Genomic DNA, 21,381 nt, shown 5'->3' on the forward strand with positions numbered 1-21,381 from the left:
CACAGAATTAGAGCATGGCGCGGTTTGTTTTCTGTGCGTGATTTCACGTAGACAAACCACGGCCTTCTGCATAGGATTGCGTATTGAAATGCAATCCTATGCAGGCGTGTACAGCCGGAAATGTATGGTACTGCGTCTGGCATAGACTGAAGTGGCAGCAGTGCGCACTCGTCATCAGCTGATTGGCAGGGATTCTGGGAGGCAGATCACCACTTCACTGCGCATAGATCATCAGTACTGGAGTCCCAGGGAACCCTTTTAACCCCTTGCCACCGCAGCACGTGAATGTATGTATATGTTAGGAAGCAGCTTTCTGGAATGGACTTGCATCTACATCCTACAGATCTGAGCCCACACCATCTACTGCTGAAGACTGTTGCTAATGACAGTTGGCCTCCCGCAGCCACAGAGGGGATGGGTGAGACAGATTCCCGCTGTTAACCCTTTCCAGTCCAATGTCGGGCCTGCCCCGACATCATAATTTCCCTCCAATGTCGGGGCAGGCCCGACACTGCAGTGCAGGAGTGGATCTGCAACCGATCATCAGGCACATCGGGTGCAGATGCACTCCTGCACTGGTCCTCATCGAAGACCCCCGAGGAGAAGGCAGAAAGGGATTTTAATCCTTTCTGCCTTCTCCTTTACACATTACTTAGCGCTATGTAATGCATAGATTCTGGCCGGCGATCATGTGACCACCGGTGTTACCTGACCCCAGCAGTCACATGATCGCCGAACCGGGAGGCAGGAGAGTACTGAAGACGCCGGACAGGTAAGCAGGTCCCTCCCTGCACCCTCCTGAACTCTGTCAGCTCAGGAGGGTGCAGGGAAAGTGTATTTTTTCTCACCCATTCTCCCCAGAACCAATTCATTTGGAGCTGGGGAGAATGGGTGAGAAAAAATAAGTGGATTGGAAAGGGTTAATGCTTTGCATGCAACGATTGCTCTTATTTCATTAGGTTTTTGTATGTAATCAGATATACTTCAGTCTAAGCCGACCTGAGTATAAGCCAAGGTACCAACTTTTACCCCAAAAACCTGGGGTCAATTATTGACTTGAGTATAAGGCAAGGGGTAATATTAGGTACCTCGGCTAACACTGGGATCGGCTATACTCGAGTATGCATTGTGGCTGCTGCTACAGGCCAAGTGGGCAGTATTGTCCGGGTCTCCTGGACTCATGGTTAGTGTAGGGACTAGCGGTATAACCAGGAGCTTAGAAGTTCCCCCCCCCCCCCCCCCCTTTAGCACAGGGTTAGTTGCATGGATTCCATGTGAATCTCCTGTGTTTCCTGTGTGCATGTATACTACTAGACTACTACTCCTTAGGTCACGATGGTGTTGGCAGTCTGCTAAATCTGCCCACACGATCATAACAGTCTGTTCAGAAAGCCACATAGTACTGATTACATTTTGGGTCCCATTTGTGCATACTAACATAACATTAGGGCCAGAATGGGTACATTTCTGAAAACAATACAAACAGGGGTATCCATTTTGGGGTGTCAGTGCACATGAAAATGATGATTTTTGGTGGAAAAAATTTAGAATAGCACATTAGCCGAAATAAAGCCTTATTATAATTTTTTTTATCATAATTCCATTAATTCCTGAAAATGTGGGATCTAAATACTCCTCACACCACTCAGTGAACATAAAGGGGTGTACTTTGTAAAATAGGGCCATTTTAGGGGGTATGTATTCTGACACCCACGAGCCTTTGCAATCTTGGCTCGGTGGAGGAAAAAGGATTTAGCAAAATGAGGAAAAATGAGGTTCAACTTGAATGTCTCCAAAATGGTTCCAAACAAAAGATGTTTTTGCAAATGTGCGTCCAGAATAAAGTGAACAGATGGAAATATATGTTGGCAAGGATTTGTAGAGTATGCTTGCACATATGAGATATAACATTTGCAAATGTTAAAAAATTACAATGTCTTCAAAACTGTCAATATTCTTAATTTTAATTAATATACCCAACTTCTAACTGCCCATTTTTACCACTTAAACGAAGTACAACAAGGCACAGAAAAAAAACAATGTAAGAATCACTTCGATTTGCAAACATGCCCATCTTGAAAGCGTCCTACTGAGCCAACATCTAGGACCGTCAGTCTCTGCTGCTTCAACAACGATTGTGAGCAAACGCAGTGTGGTAATCTGGAAATAACTTATCAGCTCACCTGTAAAGAAGAAGGAAAAAAGTTTGCAAGAAAATAAATAAAAGCTTAGTCTATCCAAAAATACAAAAAAAAAAAAGGTGAGTCACCGGCAAAAAGCAGTCCATAAAACGAAGGGTTTCAAGATTGCTGAACGTCGAGGGTCTCTTCACTGTCCGCCAGCCTTCCCATTCTCAAGGACGTCAGATCTGCAGGAAATAACGAAAAATCAGCAGGTTAACAGTCACATCACACCAGTATTACTGATCCCTAGATCCGCTCTACCCACTTACATTGACCACTACTCCCCCAACCTGGTCAGAAGAATCATATATTATATATACACGTACACACGAAAACCTGCAAATATGCGCAAAATAAGCACATATGAGCAGATGCACGCAATGAAAATTTTAGCAGATGCAGCAGCTTACCTCGACGAGTTATGTCAGCTTGTGTGCAAGCGAAGCGAAATTCTTCTCAAAACGCGTCCAAACGTCAGGATCAACTCCACACGTAAGTTTGCAAAAAAAGGCGCACAAATCTCGGGTGGCCGCGTCTCCCCACGTAGCGCACAAATCTGCAAAAAAAGATAGGTTGCGTCAGGTGGCGTCGCGCAAATCTCAGGTGACGTACTCACCACACGTAGCGCACAGCGCATTAATCTCAGGTAGGTACTCACCACACGTAGCACACAGCGCATTAATCTCAGGTAGGTACTCACCACACATAGCAGCACAGCGCCTAAATCTCAGGTAGGTACTCACCACACAGCGCATTAATCTCAGGTAGGTACTCACCACACAGCGCATTAATCTCAGGTAGGCACTCACCACACAGCGCATTAATCTCAGGTAGGCACTCACCACACAGCGCATTAATCTCAGGTAGGCACTCACCACACAGCGCATTAATCTCAGGTAGGCACTCACCACACAGCGCATTAATCTCAGGTAGGTACTCACCACACGTAGCGCACAGCGCATAAATCTCAGGTAGGTACTCACCACACAGCGCATTAATCTCAGGTAGGTACTCATCACACAGCGCATTAATCTCAGGTAGGTACTCAGCACACAGCGCATAAATCTCAGGTAGGTACTCACCACACGTAGCACACAGCGCATTAATCTCAGGTAGGTACTCACCACACGTAGCACACAGCGCATTAATCTCAGGTAGGTACTCACCACACAGCGCATTAATCTCAGGTAGGTACTCACCACACATAGCAGCACAGCGCCTAAATCTCAGGTAGGTACTCACCACACAGCGCATTAATCTCAGGTAGGTACTCACCACACAGCGCATTAATCTCAGGTAGGTACTCACCACACAGCGCATTAATCTCAGGTAGGTACTCACCACACGTAGCGCACAGCGCATTAATCTCAGGTAGGTACTCACCACACGTAGCAGCACAGCACATTAATCTCAGGTAGGTACTCATCACACAGCGCATTAATCTCAGGTAGGTACTCACCACACGTAGCAGCACAGCACATTAATCTCAGGTAGGTACTCACCACACAGCGCAGAAATCTTCCTCTCCCACGTTGAAAGTAGTATAAAAGGCTCCAACCATCAGCTTCCTCTGTAGGCTCGGAATTCGCGGGCAAATTCAAGTACCGGTGACGTCACCGGTCACGTGAGGCGCGGGCACAGCTCTCATCGTGCACGGCAGCTGAACTGTACTGCTCGTGCACAATGGGAGGTCACATGGTGCCGATTCCAGCCACCTCATTGGCTGGAATCGGCAACAGGAATAACCGCAGTGTAAACTACTAATATGCCACCGCCACGTCCTCCGCGCATGCGCCTAGCCGCAGTCGCTTCCTGGTTGTCCACGTCATCACAGCTCTGCTGTGTAGCCGCCGCGTCCCCGCCCACTCGTCAACCTTCACCCCGCCGCCTTGTCTTGTCGGGGCCTGCAGCCCGCCGGTCCGCCGCTGGGAGCCGAGTCCCCGAGTCCTCCACGCCTGACAGCAGCCTGCACCATGAATTTCCTGCGAGGAGTGATGGGCGGTCAGCAGAGCTCCGGGGTGCAGCCGTCTGGAGCCGAGACGGTGAGTGACAGCAGGCTGCGCCCTCTACAGGGCGACCAGTGACGTCACAACACCTGTGACATCATGCCTGCGGGACGTGTTTGTCACCTCCATGCAGATGTGGTTATGGCTGCCTTCAAAGGGCCCTTTATAAGGGCGCTCTTATGCAGAACGATTTATCGTACACGCACACGCATGGTGACAGGGTTTCCTCGTGCCGCCAGTTTATACAGGCAGATAAATCGTGTTCTCGCAAATCGTTCCCATGCGTGGTGTAAGTGAACGCGAATGACTGCATGCGCTATTTAAACTGACTGTGATCTTCACATTTGCGTGAACTGAACGATAAGCAGACAAATTATGGTTCGGCGCCGGCCGTGCTTACACTGGGTGATTAGCATGCTATTTGGAACGATCCAGTGATATATATATTTTTGGAATGATAATCGTTCTGTGTAAAAGCGCCCTAAAGGGGCCATTCACACGGCGTATTTGCACTTCGTATTACACGCGTATTTTCTATGCATGTAGTAAGGACAGCTTACACACCGTTGATTCGCTTTGGGATATTCAGACGTACGTTTTTCATGCGTGCGAAAAAGAAATTGCACCAATGCCGGTAACTTAAAGTTAGCTACCACGTATTATGCGCGCAAAACCCGCATGTAAAAAAACGGTAGTGTGAGGGCGGCCTCAGAAGCGGTTCTTCCAGGGTTGACTAGTGCTGAACATGCATCGCCCAATTGTCCCCCTTGGGTGTGTTATGTTACTTTCCATCAGACCTCCCAAGATAAGCAGTATCGGGGGTGGTATGTGACGCCGCTTATCTTTCTCCCACCATAGAGATGACTTGGGTTATCAGGTGAACTGAGCAAGCAGGGAAGATGCCCACAGTCAGCTGTGGCTGGCGGCACACAAACGAGTCAGATCCCGTCCGACCTGGTGGGCTCAGATGCTTGACTGGTCGTCCCAGAGTCGTTCCTGAGCAGTTAGACTTGCTGATCGCGGGAATGTGAAGGATTCCTCAGTCCCTTGTCTCCATGGTTACAGAACGTCTGGTGTTCAGCAATGTCTATCCTGGTATAATCCATGCGGTCCTCTCCTTCATAGCGATGACCCTCGGAGATCCATCGAGGTCCATTGGCGTGTTGTTGCTCATCTGTCCTGTTTGCTGCCCACTGAAGGGTCACTATGGCCGGGTCCTGCCATCCCCGTGTACCACCACCAGAGTGTGAAGTAGCACCATCTTCTCTGCGTCGGACTCTTCCGTTTTTGCAGAATACATTGAGAATTGTTTTCCATTGATCTCCCCGGGATGTTGTCCGTTCGCCTCCGTTCCGCTGACAGAGTATGTTGGGTGGTGAATTGTGGGGCTGCAATATTATTCTACCCGGGAAGAAGGAAAGAAAAGACCTTTCTCAGCGGACTGAAGGGTTGTGTACTTTGTGCGCAGCTGCTGGGCTTCCATAGTAGAAGGCTACACACAGTCCAGTTAACCCCTTAAGGGTGTCTCACTCTAAAAGGACCAGACACTTTTTAGGGATTTTACCCATATGGTGATTTTACTTCAGCTACCATATAATTTTTGCAACATTTTTTTTTCCGTTCATAGATAAGTTGTTTTTTTTCACAGATTTTTCTTTCCCTTTTTAAAAAAATTTTTATTAGGATTAAAATGCAAAAAAACTAATCTTTTTTTTTTTTTTGTGTGAATATTCTTATTAAAAATACAGTACAGGAGTGGGTTTCTCATTTTGTCTTGGACGTTTTGATATAAGTTGTAGGCTGGGTTCACACAGGGCGGATTCCCGTCGGAAATCTCGCGGTTTGGCCGCAGCAACAACCGCGAGATTTCCGCCGGGAGAACCGCCGCGGTTTAAGCCGCGGTGGCTTTGAAGCGGTCCGGCCGCTTGCTTTTCCGTTGCGGCCGGCTCTCCCATAGAGGAGAGCGCGGGCGTGACATAAATAAACAAAAAAATGAAAGTAAACAGACATGCTGCTTCTTTTGAAACCGCGGCTGCGGCGGCCGCAGTTACGGTTTCAACCGGATTTACCGCAGTGGATTAGCCGTCCCGTGTGGACGAGGTTTCTGAGAAACCTCGTCCACATGGCTGGCTAATCCCGAGATTAGCGGCCGCGGGCGGTTTTGCCGCGGGCGGATCTGCTGCGGCAGAACCGCGGCAAATCCGCCCTGTGTGAACCTAGGCGTATAGTCTCAGATTACAGGGCCCATACGGCGATGGATTTGATTGACATCGGCAGTGGGTCATTTTCTTTTTTTTTAGGTATATATTTTTATTTTATTTTGTAATTTTTTTTTAACTTATTTTTGTGACTGTGATAGTCACAGAAGATATCTGGGGGTCATTCACATTCTCTTTATTTATTTTTATTTCACACTTTCCCGCTGTAGCTGGGGCATCCATAGGAGCCAGTAGTCACTAACAGAGCTGATCTGGGTCTGTAGGACCCTGCAGCTCTGCTGTGGCTGGAGACACCCAGTGATGACATGACCTTTCTCTCTCTTGACTACATAGCGCTCATTTAATGCTATGTAGCCTGGAAGAGAGAAGGCAGAAGCAGGTAAAAACCTCCCCTCCAGGTCCTCGACTCTGACTAACCACCCTGTTCCTGCTACGTTGCAGGAGCTTTAATCCCGCTCCATATTTTTACTATCGTAAAACCCAGGACCAAGCATTGTACATTTATGGTGCTGGGTCCTTAATGGGTTAAAGGTGATGCTACAAGGTTCAGGAAAGATGCTTTTTTTTTCTCTTTTTCCCGAAAGCAGTGCTACCTTTTCCCATGGGATGTGATTGGTTTCACAGCTTGGCCTCAATAAAGCTCACGGACAAGAGTGGCAATGTTGCTTGTGTAGTTTCTGAAGCGTCCCCATGGCACACAGCGGGAGAGCGGGCACTCCTAAACCTTGGCAGTCATACGCTAAAATACTTCCGAGGGTGTTCAGTTGCCGAGGCCAGCTCACTGACACTACATTTACTGGTGAGAGCATGATGGCACATAAATAAGGCTATCGTTTAAAGGGCTTGTCTGATGTGACAGAAGGCTTGAGGTCCGCTGTGATTCTCCATTCTAGTGTGAGAGATACGGACACGGCAAGGCGCACTTTTACCCATCCCAGCTATTTTGTTGAGTGCCAGTCACGTCTATGCAACTTTCTTGTGGCCAAATGTTGTTGAAAAACTTTTTAAAAAACTTGTAGCCTTCTAGCTTATTATGGAGCACAACTGTTTCCTGGCAGCTGATGGAGCAGCTGCCTCACAACAAGAGTCCTACTGCTTATTAGCCCTGTAATGAGACAGACGGCACCCGGATGTAGTCGTCAGTCCACATTCTTGAAGTGTTATGACCAACAAGTAGTAATCAGCTACGCTGAGTCAGTGATGTCAGGCAGCCTGAGAGAAGCTGTATAGTAGTCCCTGTAGTATAACATCACAGGATGCAGCAAAAACAGGAAACCGGACGCTGAAATACATAGTTGTGATTTATTTAGTTCTGTCAAGTAATGCAGATATGAAGATATGGTAGATAACACCCACTGACGGAAGCAGTAAACTCTTAGACGGAACGATTAGCATTCAAACGTGTAAGTGAACATCAGGTTTCCGTCTAAACGTGAGCCAACAACCGAACGATAATCGATCCCTTTTCATTCATCGTTTATTTTCTGCAGGCATAAAACCCATCGTTGACTTGTTCCCTCATCGTTCACATACAGCACATGTGAATGACTGAACGATTTCTGGTTTTGGCCAACGATGTATCTGCCTGTATAGACAGGTTGCACGAGAGCCAACGAGTTAGAGATTGTCATTCTCTCGTTCAAACGATAAATCGACTCGTCTAAAAGGACACCTACCTGCTGGGCTTTTATGACTGCAGGAACCATATCTTATCAGTACATATATGAAAGTTTTTGGTTTTTTTCCAGGTTTTTCTAGTTTTGTATGCAGGACTGGTAAAAAAATAAAATAAAAATAATGGAGTGAGACATAAATGCAGAACTACGTGTGGGCGTTTAAAATTAAAGATGTCTGCACAATGGTGTATGAGCACTGATTGCATCAGAAGACTGTCTTGCTTTCCGATACATCGCTGGTTCGTTCAAACAAGAATCATTCAGTCTCTCACATTCGCTCTATAAGTGAATGAGAACGACTGAATGATCGCTGTTTAAACCGAATGAGCCAAGGATTGTTTTTATGCTGCATAAAATGAGCGACGGATAAAAAGCGAACGATTTATAATTTATCGTTCGGTCATTGGCTGTTTTTAGACTAAAAGATTAGCGCTTCCTTTCACTTGTTTGAATGATAATTGTTCCGCACCTTTAGATTAGTCGGTCTGAAGAAGCACCGGGGTTATCATCCACCAGAGTCACTGTGATGAATCTGCAGCATTTTAAGACTATCTCCTTACACTGTCTGATATTAGACAGAATTAGTAAATCTGCCCCAATGCTCTTCGGGAATCACATGGTAATTTTTAACTCTTTACATTTTGGCTGCTATTCTCTGAGCGTCTCCTTTGTTTATAAATGTTAATTATCTCTCCTTGCTCCAGATCCAAAAGCTTTGTGACAGAGTTGCCTCATCGACCTTACTGGATGACCGAAGAGATGCCGTACGAGCCCTCAAATCCTTGTCCAAGGTTGGTTATCTACCAAGACCATATATCATCTTGGTTCTATTCTTGCTATTATACATAGAAAATCTTACAATGTAAAAGCTCAAAGGGGTTTTCCAAGAGAAAAACTAGGGATGACCTATCCTCAGGATAGGCCATCCATATCAGGTTGGTTGGGACCCCCACTTATCAGCTATTTGAAGACACCAAGACCTTCACGAGAGCACGACAAACTCTTCTCAGGCCTGTGAAACCGCGTTCATTAGTCACATGGCCTGAGAGCGGTTCAGTCCAATTTAATGGATGGAGCCGTTATGCACTGAAGCAGCCATGGCGCTCCCCGAATGCTGTTACCACTTCAAACAGCTGATTAGTGGTGTAACCCCATAGTTGATATTGATGATTTACTCTCATCTATATCTTCATCTTGGAAAACCCCTTTAAATGGTCGTGTTGAAATCGATGGGGTTGGCTAACATTCATCTAATATGTATGCCCCCCCCTTAAAGGGGTTGTCCGGTTACTATATGAAACTTTTATGGCAGGTGCACATGTGATAAAATAACCAATCCAGTGTTTATTGATGATGTCACCAGATATCACCTGACCACTGCAGCCAATCGGAGGACATCGCATAAATGTTCCGAACTCCTGGCGTCATGACACCCAGGATTTAAGCGCTGATGCCAGAAGAATGGCAATGCAGCTTCTGATTGGTTGCAGCTGTCATGTGATGAGTGGTGACGTCATCTTCCACAACAACATTGGGAGGATTGCGGGGCTGCAGCGCTGGATCATCAGGGCTGAGGACAGGTAAGTAAGACTGGGTTTGTTTTATCACATGCGCACCTGCCATTTTAGGTCACATTTCGGTCAGTGGAGATAAACTGACATATGAGGGAAAACTGCTATGCTTAAGAATTGTAAAAACAGACTTGGGGTGTGTTCAGATGGCAAAATCTGACGTGGATTTTTCCACATGTATTCCGCCTCTAAAAACAGTAGCAGCAAAAAGTGGCTAAGCTGCAAATTTCTGATATGTATTTTGCTACAGATCTTGCCCCATCAAGGCCAAAAATCCGCTGCGGAATTTCCAATGCAGATCCACATCAAGAAGTGACGTGAATTCCTGAATCCTTTCTGCGTAGATTCATGTCGTAATTTCGCATGCAGGTTTTACCCATTGACGTGGCTAATTCTGGGCAAAAAGCTGTAGCAAAATACACAACAAATTTATGACTTAGTTGCGAATATCTGTTTTAGTTTTTAGAGGCAGAGTCCAGGTGGTAAAATCAGTTCTAGATTCTGCCGAGTGCACGTACGCAGCGTTGATGCTGCTTCCTACAACATGGACTATTTGGTGTGTGCACGTATGCTTACAATGTTTGAAGGTTAAACATAGTTAAAGACAATAAGAAAAATACCTTGTTTTCCAGAAATATCGTCTTGAAGTTGGCACTCAGGCTATGGATCATCTGCTGAATGTATTACAGACTGACCGGTAAGAGACTCCCCCCACCCCCCCAACTCAGTTGTAAAGTTAGTTGAAAGAAGATCCCCTGCCATCAGGTTCAACCTTTTTTAATTTAAATTATATATTTTTACGCATAGCACCGCGATGTGATGCGGGAAACAAATCGCAGCATGTCCTATCTTGTGTTTGCGCTCGCATCGCAGCCCCATTGTTTTCAGTGGGTCAGTGGCAGTATTACACCATGTTCAACATGCATGCAATGGGGGATTGCTTCTTCCCTGAATTGATGCAAGGCTGTTTTGCCATGAAAACTCCTCACATCCTCAGGGATTTCACCTGGCAGGGAGCACAATATGGGGCTGTGATTCACGACCTGATATCGCGCTCGCCCATGTGAAGTTAGCCTAAGACTTACCTGTCCATCAGTATCTTCTGTTCTCCTTTGGAGAGAAGAGTATCTGCTGAAGAGATGAAAGGCTGCACCAAAGTTGTTTGAGCCGGGCCTCAGATGTTGCTGAACCTCCTGACCAAACTGCATGTTCTCTTTCAGTGCTGATTCTGAAATAATTGGCTATGCTCTGGATACACTTTACAATGTCCTATCTAATGATGCAGAAGAGGCAGGTAAGTCCTAAGTTGTAAGTACATGTTCTATGTAGCTCATTCCATATCACGTCACCTGATTCACTTTTCATTGCAGTTATTAATTTCTCAAAAAGGAAACTACTACCATCATCCATTAAAAAATAATTGTTTACATTATTCAGCTAACAGAAAGCGCCTGTCTGTCATACAGCCAGAAGTTCCTTTCCTACAATGATATTTTTACACATTCATTGTGAAATAAAGCCCCTCCCCTAGAACAAGTTGTCAGATTGAAACTTTCTTTGCGTGATTGTTACATTGATAGAAGTAAGTGATCAAAATATCCTTTTGCTTTGATATTGTATTGTGAAGAGCTGACCCCTTGTAGGGAGGCTTTAGTACCCTGTTATACCACCTCTAGCCTGTATATAAGATGTAATATGGATGGGCATGGAGGCTCTAGTACCCTCTTGTACCATCTCTAGCTTGGATACAAATGTGATACGGGTGGGCTTGGAGGTTCCAGTACCATGTTGTACCGCCTCTAGCTTGGATACATGATGTGATACATGCAGGCATGAATGCTCTAGTACTCTGTTGGGCCGCGTGTAGCTTGGATACAAGATGTAATATAGGATGGGCATGGAGGCTCTACCGTAGTACCCTGTTGTATCGCCTCTAGCTTGGATACAAGATGTGATACGAGCAGGCATGGAAGCATACAGGTTCCGTATTGTATCCTGCGGCATATCACTCCACATTTGTTATAACTGAGCCTTTAGATCGTGCAAACTTGTAGTTGGTGTCCCTGAGGGTCCTATACATGATCTATTGGCAACAAAAAATGGCAAATAGGCACATTTTCTGTGGCAATGCTGTGAAGACGTTCCTGTGACACCTTGCGGCGTGCAGCCATGCATTATCCTGCTGGAAAATGCCTCTTAGAAGCCGCCATGAGAGAAACACGTGGCTGCAGGATGTCCTGAACATATCGCTAAGCTGTCAGGTGACTAAATGTCTTATGCCATAGCACCCCAGACTAGCTGTGTAGGCAGTATGCCACTCTACAGCATAAGCGGGATTGAGGCGCTCACCCCTAGATCTCCAGACATGAACATGGCAGTCATAAGTGCACAAGCTATACCTGGCTGCATAGGTTAAGACAACCTGGTTCCACTCTGTGGAAGTCTAATTACTTCATTCATGACATGACTGCAAACAGAGACGATGATGGGTGAGTGTTAATGGCAGTACATATAATGAGAGCCATGAGGCCAAATATACTTCATCCAAGCGCCTAGAAATGGTTCTGACAGACACAGGAGCCTGTAATGATGTCTCTGGATGGCAGACAATGAAATGGTTAAAGCTGCCCGTGCTTGTTGGTTGATTAGATAATCCTGTCTTCTGCTGGTCTGTAGGGGGTGTCCTAAGCCCGACCGCCTTATGTGCGTTATCTCACATTTCCACTGGTCCCAACACCTCGTAACGGTCTGGTCATTACGGCCCGGTGGGGGACAATTCATAGAGACGACCAGCCAGCTTCTCACATCCCAATACTGCGCCCTTTTCAGAACGGGGTGAAATCTCTTCTCTGTGTCGTAGAGGCGTCTAGTGGTCAACAAGCTCTACACAAGCAGAAGAAGAGGTCACTACACACAAGGAGCCTCCGAGAGCCTTTTATAGGCCAAGGGGGAACCACTTATAGGGCCTCGGGCAGCAGGACCGTTCATCAAATAACCTCAACTCTAATCATTTGCATATTTGCCTGAGATGGAACTGCAGGACGAGTTTTGCTGAAAAATGACAACTTGTTATCTGATGGATTTTTTACAAAGTGTATATATTATGTATATACAATCCTTGTTCTTTTTTGATGGCAAAACATTCTTCCCTATCTCTTGGGCAGTAGCTGCATGAAATGATCTTTGATCCCTCTGGGAGCGTCCCGTCCTCATCAAAACATAACACTTATATCAAAGTATTAAGATGTACAGCAAGTACACAAACGTATGGAGATAGAAGCAAAGTGCGTGTGAAACTGCGTTATATGAATGAGCATGAAATATATATTTCATAAGGATCACTGATCCCTTTGAAGCCTTAAATCTAGCATGCTGTAACTTTACAATTTAACCTTCAAGTTCTGTTCATTCAAAAGGCAGAGGACATTACAGTTTTGGGTGTACAGACCTTGTTTTACTTCTAACGACTGTAACTCCAGTTCTGTCAACTAGAACTGAAGCTACACTCAGTTAAAGTGGGGTCGGAAATACTGAATTTACAACTAGTATGACCGTCTCTGTGCAGAATGGAGGAGGTACGAGCAGCCTGCTGAGAACAACCTATGATTGTGTGATTATCCTGCTTGTCCTTTTAATCCCCCCCCCCCCCCTTACTCAGTGTTTTAAATATTGAAAAAATAAAAAGACTTAAACAAAAATAACAAAAGAAAAACTACATACAATTGCTCTCTCCACGTCTGTAACAACCTGTACTATAAAACATTACATTATTTAGCCAGGACAGTAACTTCTGTTTTTTTAAAAAAACTAGCTAGTTTTGTGTTTATCTTGCTAGCCTGAAACGGGAATAAAGTTATCAAAAAGTTGTATATATCTCACAACGGTAACAATAAAAACTACAAGTCATGCTGCAAAAACAAGACCGCATAAGGGCTCCTTCCCATGGACAGATTTCCGCCGCGTTGCCCGCAGCTATTGGGTTCTATTAAACCTAATAGCTCAATGCTCACGGTGCGGAATTCCATAGTGGAATTCCGCACTGTGAAATCACCCAACCTCCCCCGCGGTATGCTCTATTTGCCGTGGGTGTACGCGCGGACGGCTTCCATTGCAGTCAATGGAAGCCGTCCGTCACGCTATCTTCCGCTGTAGCACAGCGGAAGATAGCGTGAAACCGCTTCCCCGCCCACCGCCAGCCGCGTCATGTGACGTAGTGGCCGTGTCACGTGCTCTATTGCGCATGCGCGCCGAAGCGTCATGCGGGACGGAAGACGCCGGATCCACAGCTAAGTATTGGGGTCTTTGGGGGGCGCCGTGATGGGCTCATATGACGTCGAATTCGCAGGTAAGTATTGGGGTCTCTGGGGGGTGCCGTGACGGGCTCATATGTGCTACAGCGGAAGATAGCGTGACGGACGGCTTCCATTGACTGCAATGGAAGCCGTCTGCGCGTACACCCGCGGCAAATAGTGCATGCCGCGGGTGAGGTCGGGTGATTTCACGGTGCGGAATTCCGCGATGGAATTCCGCACCGTGAGCATTGAGCTATTAGGTTCAATAGAACCTAATAGCTGCGGGCAACGCGGCGGATTTTCGCCGCGTATTACGCGCCGGAAATCCGTCCGTGGGAAGGAGGCCTAAGGCTCTGTCAACTGAAAACTAAAAATGCTCTAGTCTTGAAATGTGGTGACACACAGTCTTTTTGGGTTAAGAAAAAAAAAAAGTTTATATTGTGCAAAAGTAGTAAAAGCTTATAAAACCTCTATAAAATGGGGTTGTCACAATCATATTGACTGATGTATGAATGAAGCTAACATAATATTTATACCATATGGTGAACACTGCCCAACTAAATCCAAAAACACTATGCTGAAATTGCTTTTTTCCATTGCCCCAACCTCAAAAAATTAAGAGAAGTCATTGACTACATTATATGTACCTGAAATTGGTTCTTATAAGAACTAAACCTCTTTCCACAGAATACAAGGTCTACAGCTACATAAAAATAACACCAAAATAAAAAGGTGTGACTGCTGAAACACAAAAGGGGAAACTGTAAACTGGTTCTTAATATTAAAATTAGGTTAAAATTAGTTATGTCACTAACCGGTTAAACATGGACTTAAAGCAACTGAGTAATGCGCCAAATATTTTTATGAGACATAAATTCATAATATGCAATTAAAAAAGGTGACGTTTCCAGGAAGGTTTTTCCAGTTATAATCTCTTAAAGGGGTTGTCCCGCAGAAGCAAGTGCAGTTATGCACTTCTGTATGGCCATATTAATGCACTTTGTAATATACATCGTGCATTAAATATTGGCCATACAGGAGTTATATACTTACCCCCTCCCGATGCTGGCGTCCCCGTCTCCATGGCGACGACCAAACTGCTCCTCTGGTCGCCGCAACAGTCGCGTTGCGCGGAGAGGAATCCTCTTCTGGATGGTCCGGGCTCACGAGCTGCGTCCTGGCTCCTCCCCCTTCTCAGTGTCATTGCGTAGCCCCGCCCCTGTCACATGGTGCCGATCAGCCAATGAGGTGGCTGGAATCGGCAGTGGAGCGCAGACAGCAGAAGAACATCCACTGTGCACAATGGGAGAAGACCCGCAGTGCACCGTGGGAGAAGATTTTTTAAAGTTGCTGAACAGGGATTCAGGTAAGGGAATTTTTTTTTTTTTTTTTAATAACACCTGGCAGCAGTATTTCCTTACAGGTACTGGGGAACTGGGCAAAAAAATTTTTTTCTCTTTAGGCGCGGGACAACCTCTTTAAGGTTAAAGGGAATGTGTCATGTGTAGAGATGAGCGAACGTACTCGTTTCGAGTAATTACTCGATCGAGCATCGCTATTTTCGAGTACCTGGCTACTCGGGTGCAAAGATTCGGGGGGCGTCGGGGAGCGGGGGATGGCGTGGTGGAGCAGGGGGTAGCAGTGGGGAACAGGGGGGAGCTCTCTCTCTCTCTAACTCTCCCCCCCCACTCCCCTCTGCAATCCCCCGCTCACCCACGGCGCCCCCGAATCTTTTCACCCGAGTAGAGAAGTACTCGAAAACCGCGGTGCTCGAGTGAAAAATGGGCGTGGCCGAGTACGCTCGCTCATCTCTAGTCATGTGTTAATTTTTATTTATTTTTTTAATTCTGAATCGTAAAACGTTGTGTCCACTTAGCCTAGTAATAGTTTGACACTTCCTGTTCTGTAGAAAACCTTTAAGCAGTTATTTAATCACAGATGGATTATAATGAAAGGATCCACTATTCAAGCCATATGATGGTTTGTTCTTTGACCAGTTATATATTTTAATGGCATCTCTTTTGGGTATGTGTTGTACAACTTTATATTTTTTAGCTGGGATTAGGAAGAAAAAAGTAATTCCACCATTATCTTATTCTACTGTTATGGTGTTCAGCATCCAGAATACATAATAAGGTAACATTACTCTGTTAGTCAGCACAATTCCAGCAATACCAAGTCTAAATCCGTTTTTTCTTTTTTTTTTTGCTGTTTTTGTACACTAAAAATGCTTCTTTTTTACTTTTTTTTTTTTAAAGATTTGCTTCCGTAATGCCGCATCCCAAGAGCCATAACCTTTTTATTTTTCCATCAATGGCGCTTTATCAGGGCCTGTTTTTTCACATATAAACTATAATCAACTTATAACATTTTGATCACCTTTTAGTCCACTTTTTACAGCGGAATCATTAACCGAACCTGCATTTCTGTTATTGTCTGTTTTTATTTTTTACAGTGGTTACCTTGCAATATAAATTATTAGGTAAATTCAGACCCAATTTAGATAGATTTTTAATTTCTTGCTACTTTTTCTTGCAAAAAACAACCTTTTTATGGCGATACCAGATTTGTGATTTTTATTTTTTTATTTTTTGTATTTTATTTTTTACATGTGCATACACTTCTTTTACTTTTTATATTTGTCCCAACATAGGACTTGAATGTAACGGTCTTTGATCACTGGTATAATACAAAGCCGATACTGGCATGGATAGAAAAAAACTGAAAAAAAACTGTGCAAAACAGAAAAACATGGAGGGAGCCTTTAGGATCGCCAAGGGTCGTGAATAACTAAATGGCCAACACCAACATAATACGCTACTACAATTTACTATAGCAATGCATTAAATTGGTTTATAAGGCTCAGCCAGAGGTTAAGCCTCATTGGCCCCTGTAAATGGCAGACATGGAAGCCATGTTCTAGCCTTTGGGTGCCATAGAAACCCATCAAAACCCTATAATCACATTGTGGGGGTCCAATGGCAGGGAGGGAGCCCCATCCATCTTTCAGTCCTTTACATGCTGCAGTTGCATTGACCACAGCATGTAAAGGGTTAAACAGCGGGGATCATCAGTTTCTCTGGACCCTGCTGTTAGAACAGGGGCCGGACTGACACCAGACAGCCGGGCCTCCTTTCCTAACGACTTGGGGTTCCTGTGCCAGTATTCTGATGCAGTGCTGTAAAAAAGTGTATGCATCAGAATAAAGCCCATTATTGACCAGCTAAAAAAGATGTATGGAGGGTCACTGAGGGGTTAAAATATGGAAAGTCTACAGATTCAATCCTAGTTAGATCACAACACATCTATCATGGCTCCGATAATGACCAGAAACCATGACGCTGTTGTGCAAAGGGACTTATACATGCAAGCGCCCAATGTTAATCTGTTAGTAGATAGATATTAAAGGCAACTTTTAGTAATCCAGTTGGTCTTGAATATAAAAAAGAAGCAATTTTCCAAATTGTATCCAAACATATCCTCCGATTGTATACACAGCTCCTACACACTTATGTGTCTCCGTGGTTACATACTACAAATTACCCTTGTGTAGTCTCATCCTGTGCTATGCTTTACTCCCAAATGGCAAATCTGCTGAAGAATTCAGAGGAAAGTAAAGGTTCCATGTATAATGGGACAGATTTATGTTTGGAGCCTAGAACAATTAGTTGGTAGGCATAAAAATATGTGAAAATAAGAAGAGGGCCTTTTTGGGGAAATCACTATTAGGACAGGGCTTGCTTAAAACCCTATTTACGCTGAAAGAGGACAGTTTGACTGACAGTTTTGAACACTCGTGTTTGCATAGTCTATAGTAGCTAAGTAGCAACTTAAGAGCTATGTAGGCGGAGCGTGACACTGCTATCACTCAGCGAACAATACAGCTGTTTTGCATAACCAAAAAGAGCTGCATTGTTCTCCGCGCTTACGGCTCACGTCCCGCTGTGAACTAGCAGCGGGACACGAGCTGAAAGAATCTTATCCCCGCTGCCGACTTATCTAACAGCATGCACCGCTGATAAGAGCGAGAAACGAATCGTGCACGACAACTTCACGATGCCCGTGCATTCAGACGCAACGGTTATCGTTTAAAAGATGGCTTTGAGCGAGAATCGTTGTCTAAATAGGTCTTTAGACATGACCCATTGTGGACAAATGCAGATGGCGCCGTATAGCCTACACATGAAAGCTGTTGCTTCTATACTAACCAATCCCTTCCCAATACTGCTAGAGAAAAATGTTGGATTGTATCGGTTGCTTCGGTCAACCCTAGTGCTTGTATCTTTCATGTATAACCAAACAGATCTATTTGTTGGTCGCAGTACAATTCTGTTACTAAATAAAGACCAACTGTAAAACAGAGCGGACAACTCCTTCGACTACTTCAGGACTTCCCACAGACTGTAAACATTCAGGCAGTCCTTGCCTATATCTTCAAGGATGTTTTAAAAGCTGCTAACCCTTGAAATTACGTTGAAAATTCTGACAGAGCATTCGTATGGCCCAATCAATGTTTGGTGGTTCTAAATGGTCGCCCATGATGAGATTGCATCATGTTGAATGGTTGCCATGGCAGCTTGGATGCCTTCTGAAAGCTCCCAGAGTTACCATGGCATATTGCCCATCAAGCCATGCCTGTGATGTGGGCTTGAAAGATTACTTTAAAATCCGGTAGGAGTAATCAAACCATCGCAAGTTTGTTTACTATAGGGACTAAAATAATGTAAAAATCAGTTTAAAAACTTTATTTAAAAAAATAAAAGGGAATAAGTTTTACAGAAAACCCTTTGCCATGTTTATAATTTAAAAAAATCTAAAACCCCAAAACAAAAAAACCCATTTGGTATTGCTGCGTCCATAGCAGCCCTATCTATCAAAGTAGCCCATTATTTATCATGGACCACAAATGTCATCAGAAAAAGATAGTAACTATGCCAAAATAGTTTTTTTTTTTTTTTGTACAGTAATCAAAGATGTAATAAAAAGCGACCAAAAAGTCGTATATATGCTAAAATTGTAACAATAGAAACTACAGGACGTCCCGCAAAAAATGAGCCCTCGCACAACTATGTGCAGAAAGTTAAATTTTTTTTTTTTTCTCTTAAAGCTGTATTACTCTTAAAAAAGTACGGCAAAAAATCTATATAGTATGATCGGTATCATAGTAATCATACTGACCCATACCATAGAACCATAGTTATCATGTTTTGCTGTATTGTGTGCACTGTAGAAACAAGAACCCCTTCTCCCAATGTTGGCAGAATTTCATTTTTTTTTCCCATTTCCCTCCACTTAAATTTTTTTTTAAAGTTTTTCAGTCCATTATATGGTATATTAAATGGTACCATTAAGAAATACAACTCTTCCCGCAAAAAAAACAACCTGCAGACAGTTACGTTGATGGATAAATAGGAGTTATGATTTTTTTTAAAGTTGTCGAGGGGGGAAAAAAAGGGTCCCATCCTTAAAGAGTTAAAGTGTAACTGTGCTTCCCAAAAATTTGACATGTCAGAAGTTTTGATTGCTTGTGGTCGGGCTGCTGAGACCCCTTACCATTTAATAGAACGAGCCAGCTGAAACGCTGTCACTACTAGCTCACAGTCAGCTAGCTTGCTTCTAGTGATCGGTTGGGGTCTCGGTAGTCAGATCTCCAACAGTCAAAGCTTTTGACATGTTCCTATGACCTATCAAAAGTCTTTAGAAAGCAGAGTTTGAGGTCATAAGTGAAAAAAGGAAGTGAAATCGTACCCTATAAGGACTGATAATTTTGGATAAAAATGGTTAGAGTGAACTCGCCTGCGGCAGGATTTCTGCATATTTTCTGCAGATTCTGTTATCTGCAGCATGTCTGTTCTTTTATGGACTTGTCACTAATTTATATTTGTGGATACCTCCCTTTTATATTCATTGTGTGAAATCTGCATTACCATCTTTGTCAAAATGTGCATGTGAGGTTATTCATGTCTACATTAGGAACTTCATTTGGAGCACCTAACAACATCCCACACAAAATACTGGGCAAAATAGTGCAGCATGCTTTGCTATGGTATTTTGTCTAGTAAAATACTAGAAGTCATACAGTCCCCAAAATAGTGCATGGGGTAGTTCCAATGCCATTAGGGTCCAGCACTTTTTTGGTGGTTTTTCTGTTGTTCAGCTTTTAGACAGGGCCGAACAATGAAAAGAATGAATAGATTGCGGCGTGTAGGGGGTTCAAAGCGGAGATCTCTGTTCTAATCTATCTCGGGGGTTGCAGCGAAAGGCCAGGTCACTTGTCCCCTGATTTGCCTTTTGAGTGCATCAAAATGTGGGTGCAAAGAGGGGCCTTTGTGCTGGTTAGCAGGTGCTACTAATAAGGATTACATCTTTTAGGGCATCTTCAAGTTGTCTGCAGACCTGATAGGACAGTAGTGGCGAATCTATGGCACACGTGCCAGAGGCGGCACACCGAGCCCTCCCTGCTGGCACACGCCTCCGTCGGCTGCTCACCACGTTAGTGAATACCGAGGCGCTGATCCCGGTGAACACTGTGACATGAGTGTGCAGCCGGGATCCTCATTCTCCCTCCCCTGATGTCTCCTCTTGGGTTCCGTGAGAGCAGGGAGGAGAAGGCGTCCGGCAGCACACTGACGTCAGTGTGCAGCTGGGATCAGCGCCAGCAGCGGCGCTTCCTTGAGTAGGAGGGCTCTCGGGGGAGCACTATTACTACTGGGGTCACTGTGGGATGTCACTGTTACCGCTGGGGCCGCTGTGGGGGTCACTGTTACCGCTGGGGCCGCTGTGGGGGTCACTGTTACCGCTGGGGCCGCTGTGGGGGTCACTGTTACCGCTGGGGCCGCTGTGGGGGTCACTGTTACCGCTGGGGCCGCTGTGGGGGTCACTGTTACCGCTGGGGCCGCTATGGGGGTCACTGTCACTGCTGGTCACTTTACACGTGGCGGAAATGCTGCAGAATGTCCTCAGCGGAAATTTCCGTGGCAAATTCTGCAACGTTTCCGCATCCAAAAAGCAGTCAAAATCTGCACGCTGTTTATTTTGAAGCGACCCTGTCCTTTTTATAGCGACGGAGGTAAAAAATCATTTGTCGTAATAAGCCCCGCCCCGTGATGTGTTGGCACTTTGTGATAAATAAGTTGGTTTTGGGTTGCAGTTTGGGCACTCAGTCTCTAAAAGGCTCGCCATCACTGTGATAGGATGTACGATTTATTTAGCTATGTCAGTGTTTATACGTTCAGGAAGTGGCCATTTACTCTCTACTGCGCTGATTTTGCTCCCTTGTGTTTCCCCCTACCACTCCTGTACCAAATTATTCATACAGTTGGCCGATTCCCTCCATGGAGCCTCCTCCCCAGAGATGTAGGTGAACTACCACCTATGAAAACCGTGCTTCCGGCAAACAGACAGGCTGCTTCTGTTGGTCCAGTGACCTCCCTT

At 44.8% G+C, this 21,381-nt stretch overlaps 1 protein-coding gene and 1 long non-coding RNA gene across 5 annotated transcripts in view; one reads left to right on the top strand and one right to left on the bottom strand.

Annotated features, from left to right (window-relative positions):
- Nucleotides 1-1,948: 1,948 nt before the first annotated feature.
- Nucleotides 1,949-3,915, bottom strand: LOC136573004 (uncharacterized). The gene is made up of 4 exons (XR_010785839.1): nucleotides 3,686-3,915; nucleotides 2,594-2,739; nucleotides 2,270-2,368; nucleotides 1,949-2,183 (listed from the first exon to the last, which is right to left on the bottom strand). It is a non-coding gene; the product is annotated as an uncharacterized lncRNA (long non-coding RNA).
- A 91-nt stretch (nucleotides 3,916-4,006) lies between these two features.
- The window catches only part of USO1 (USO1 vesicle transport factor), a 73,917-nt gene continuing 56,542 nt past the window's right edge, over nucleotides 4,007-21,381 (top strand). For 2 of the 4 annotated variants that reach the window (XM_066574087.1, XM_066574088.1), the window contains exons 1-5: nucleotides 4,007-4,225; nucleotides 8,789-8,875; nucleotides 10,288-10,352; nucleotides 10,876-10,949; nucleotides 21,266-21,307. In XM_066574087.1, the coding sequence (XP_066430184.1) occupies nucleotides 4,157-4,225; nucleotides 8,789-8,875; nucleotides 10,288-10,352; nucleotides 10,876-10,949; nucleotides 21,266-21,307 (337 nt within the window). In that variant the 5' untranslated portion in view covers nucleotides 4,007-4,156. The remainder of the gene's footprint in view (nucleotides 4,226-8,788; nucleotides 8,876-10,287; nucleotides 10,353-10,875; nucleotides 10,950-21,265; nucleotides 21,308-21,381) is intronic. The other 2 variants (XM_066574089.1, XM_066574090.1) reach the window with 1 other exon arrangement.

Source organism: Eleutherodactylus coqui, chromosome 7, assembly GCF_035609145.1.
Source record: "Eleutherodactylus coqui strain aEleCoq1 chromosome 7, aEleCoq1.hap1, whole genome shotgun sequence".
Lineage (NCBI taxonomy): Eukaryota > Metazoa > Chordata > Amphibia > Anura > Eleutherodactylidae > Eleutherodactylus > Eleutherodactylus coqui.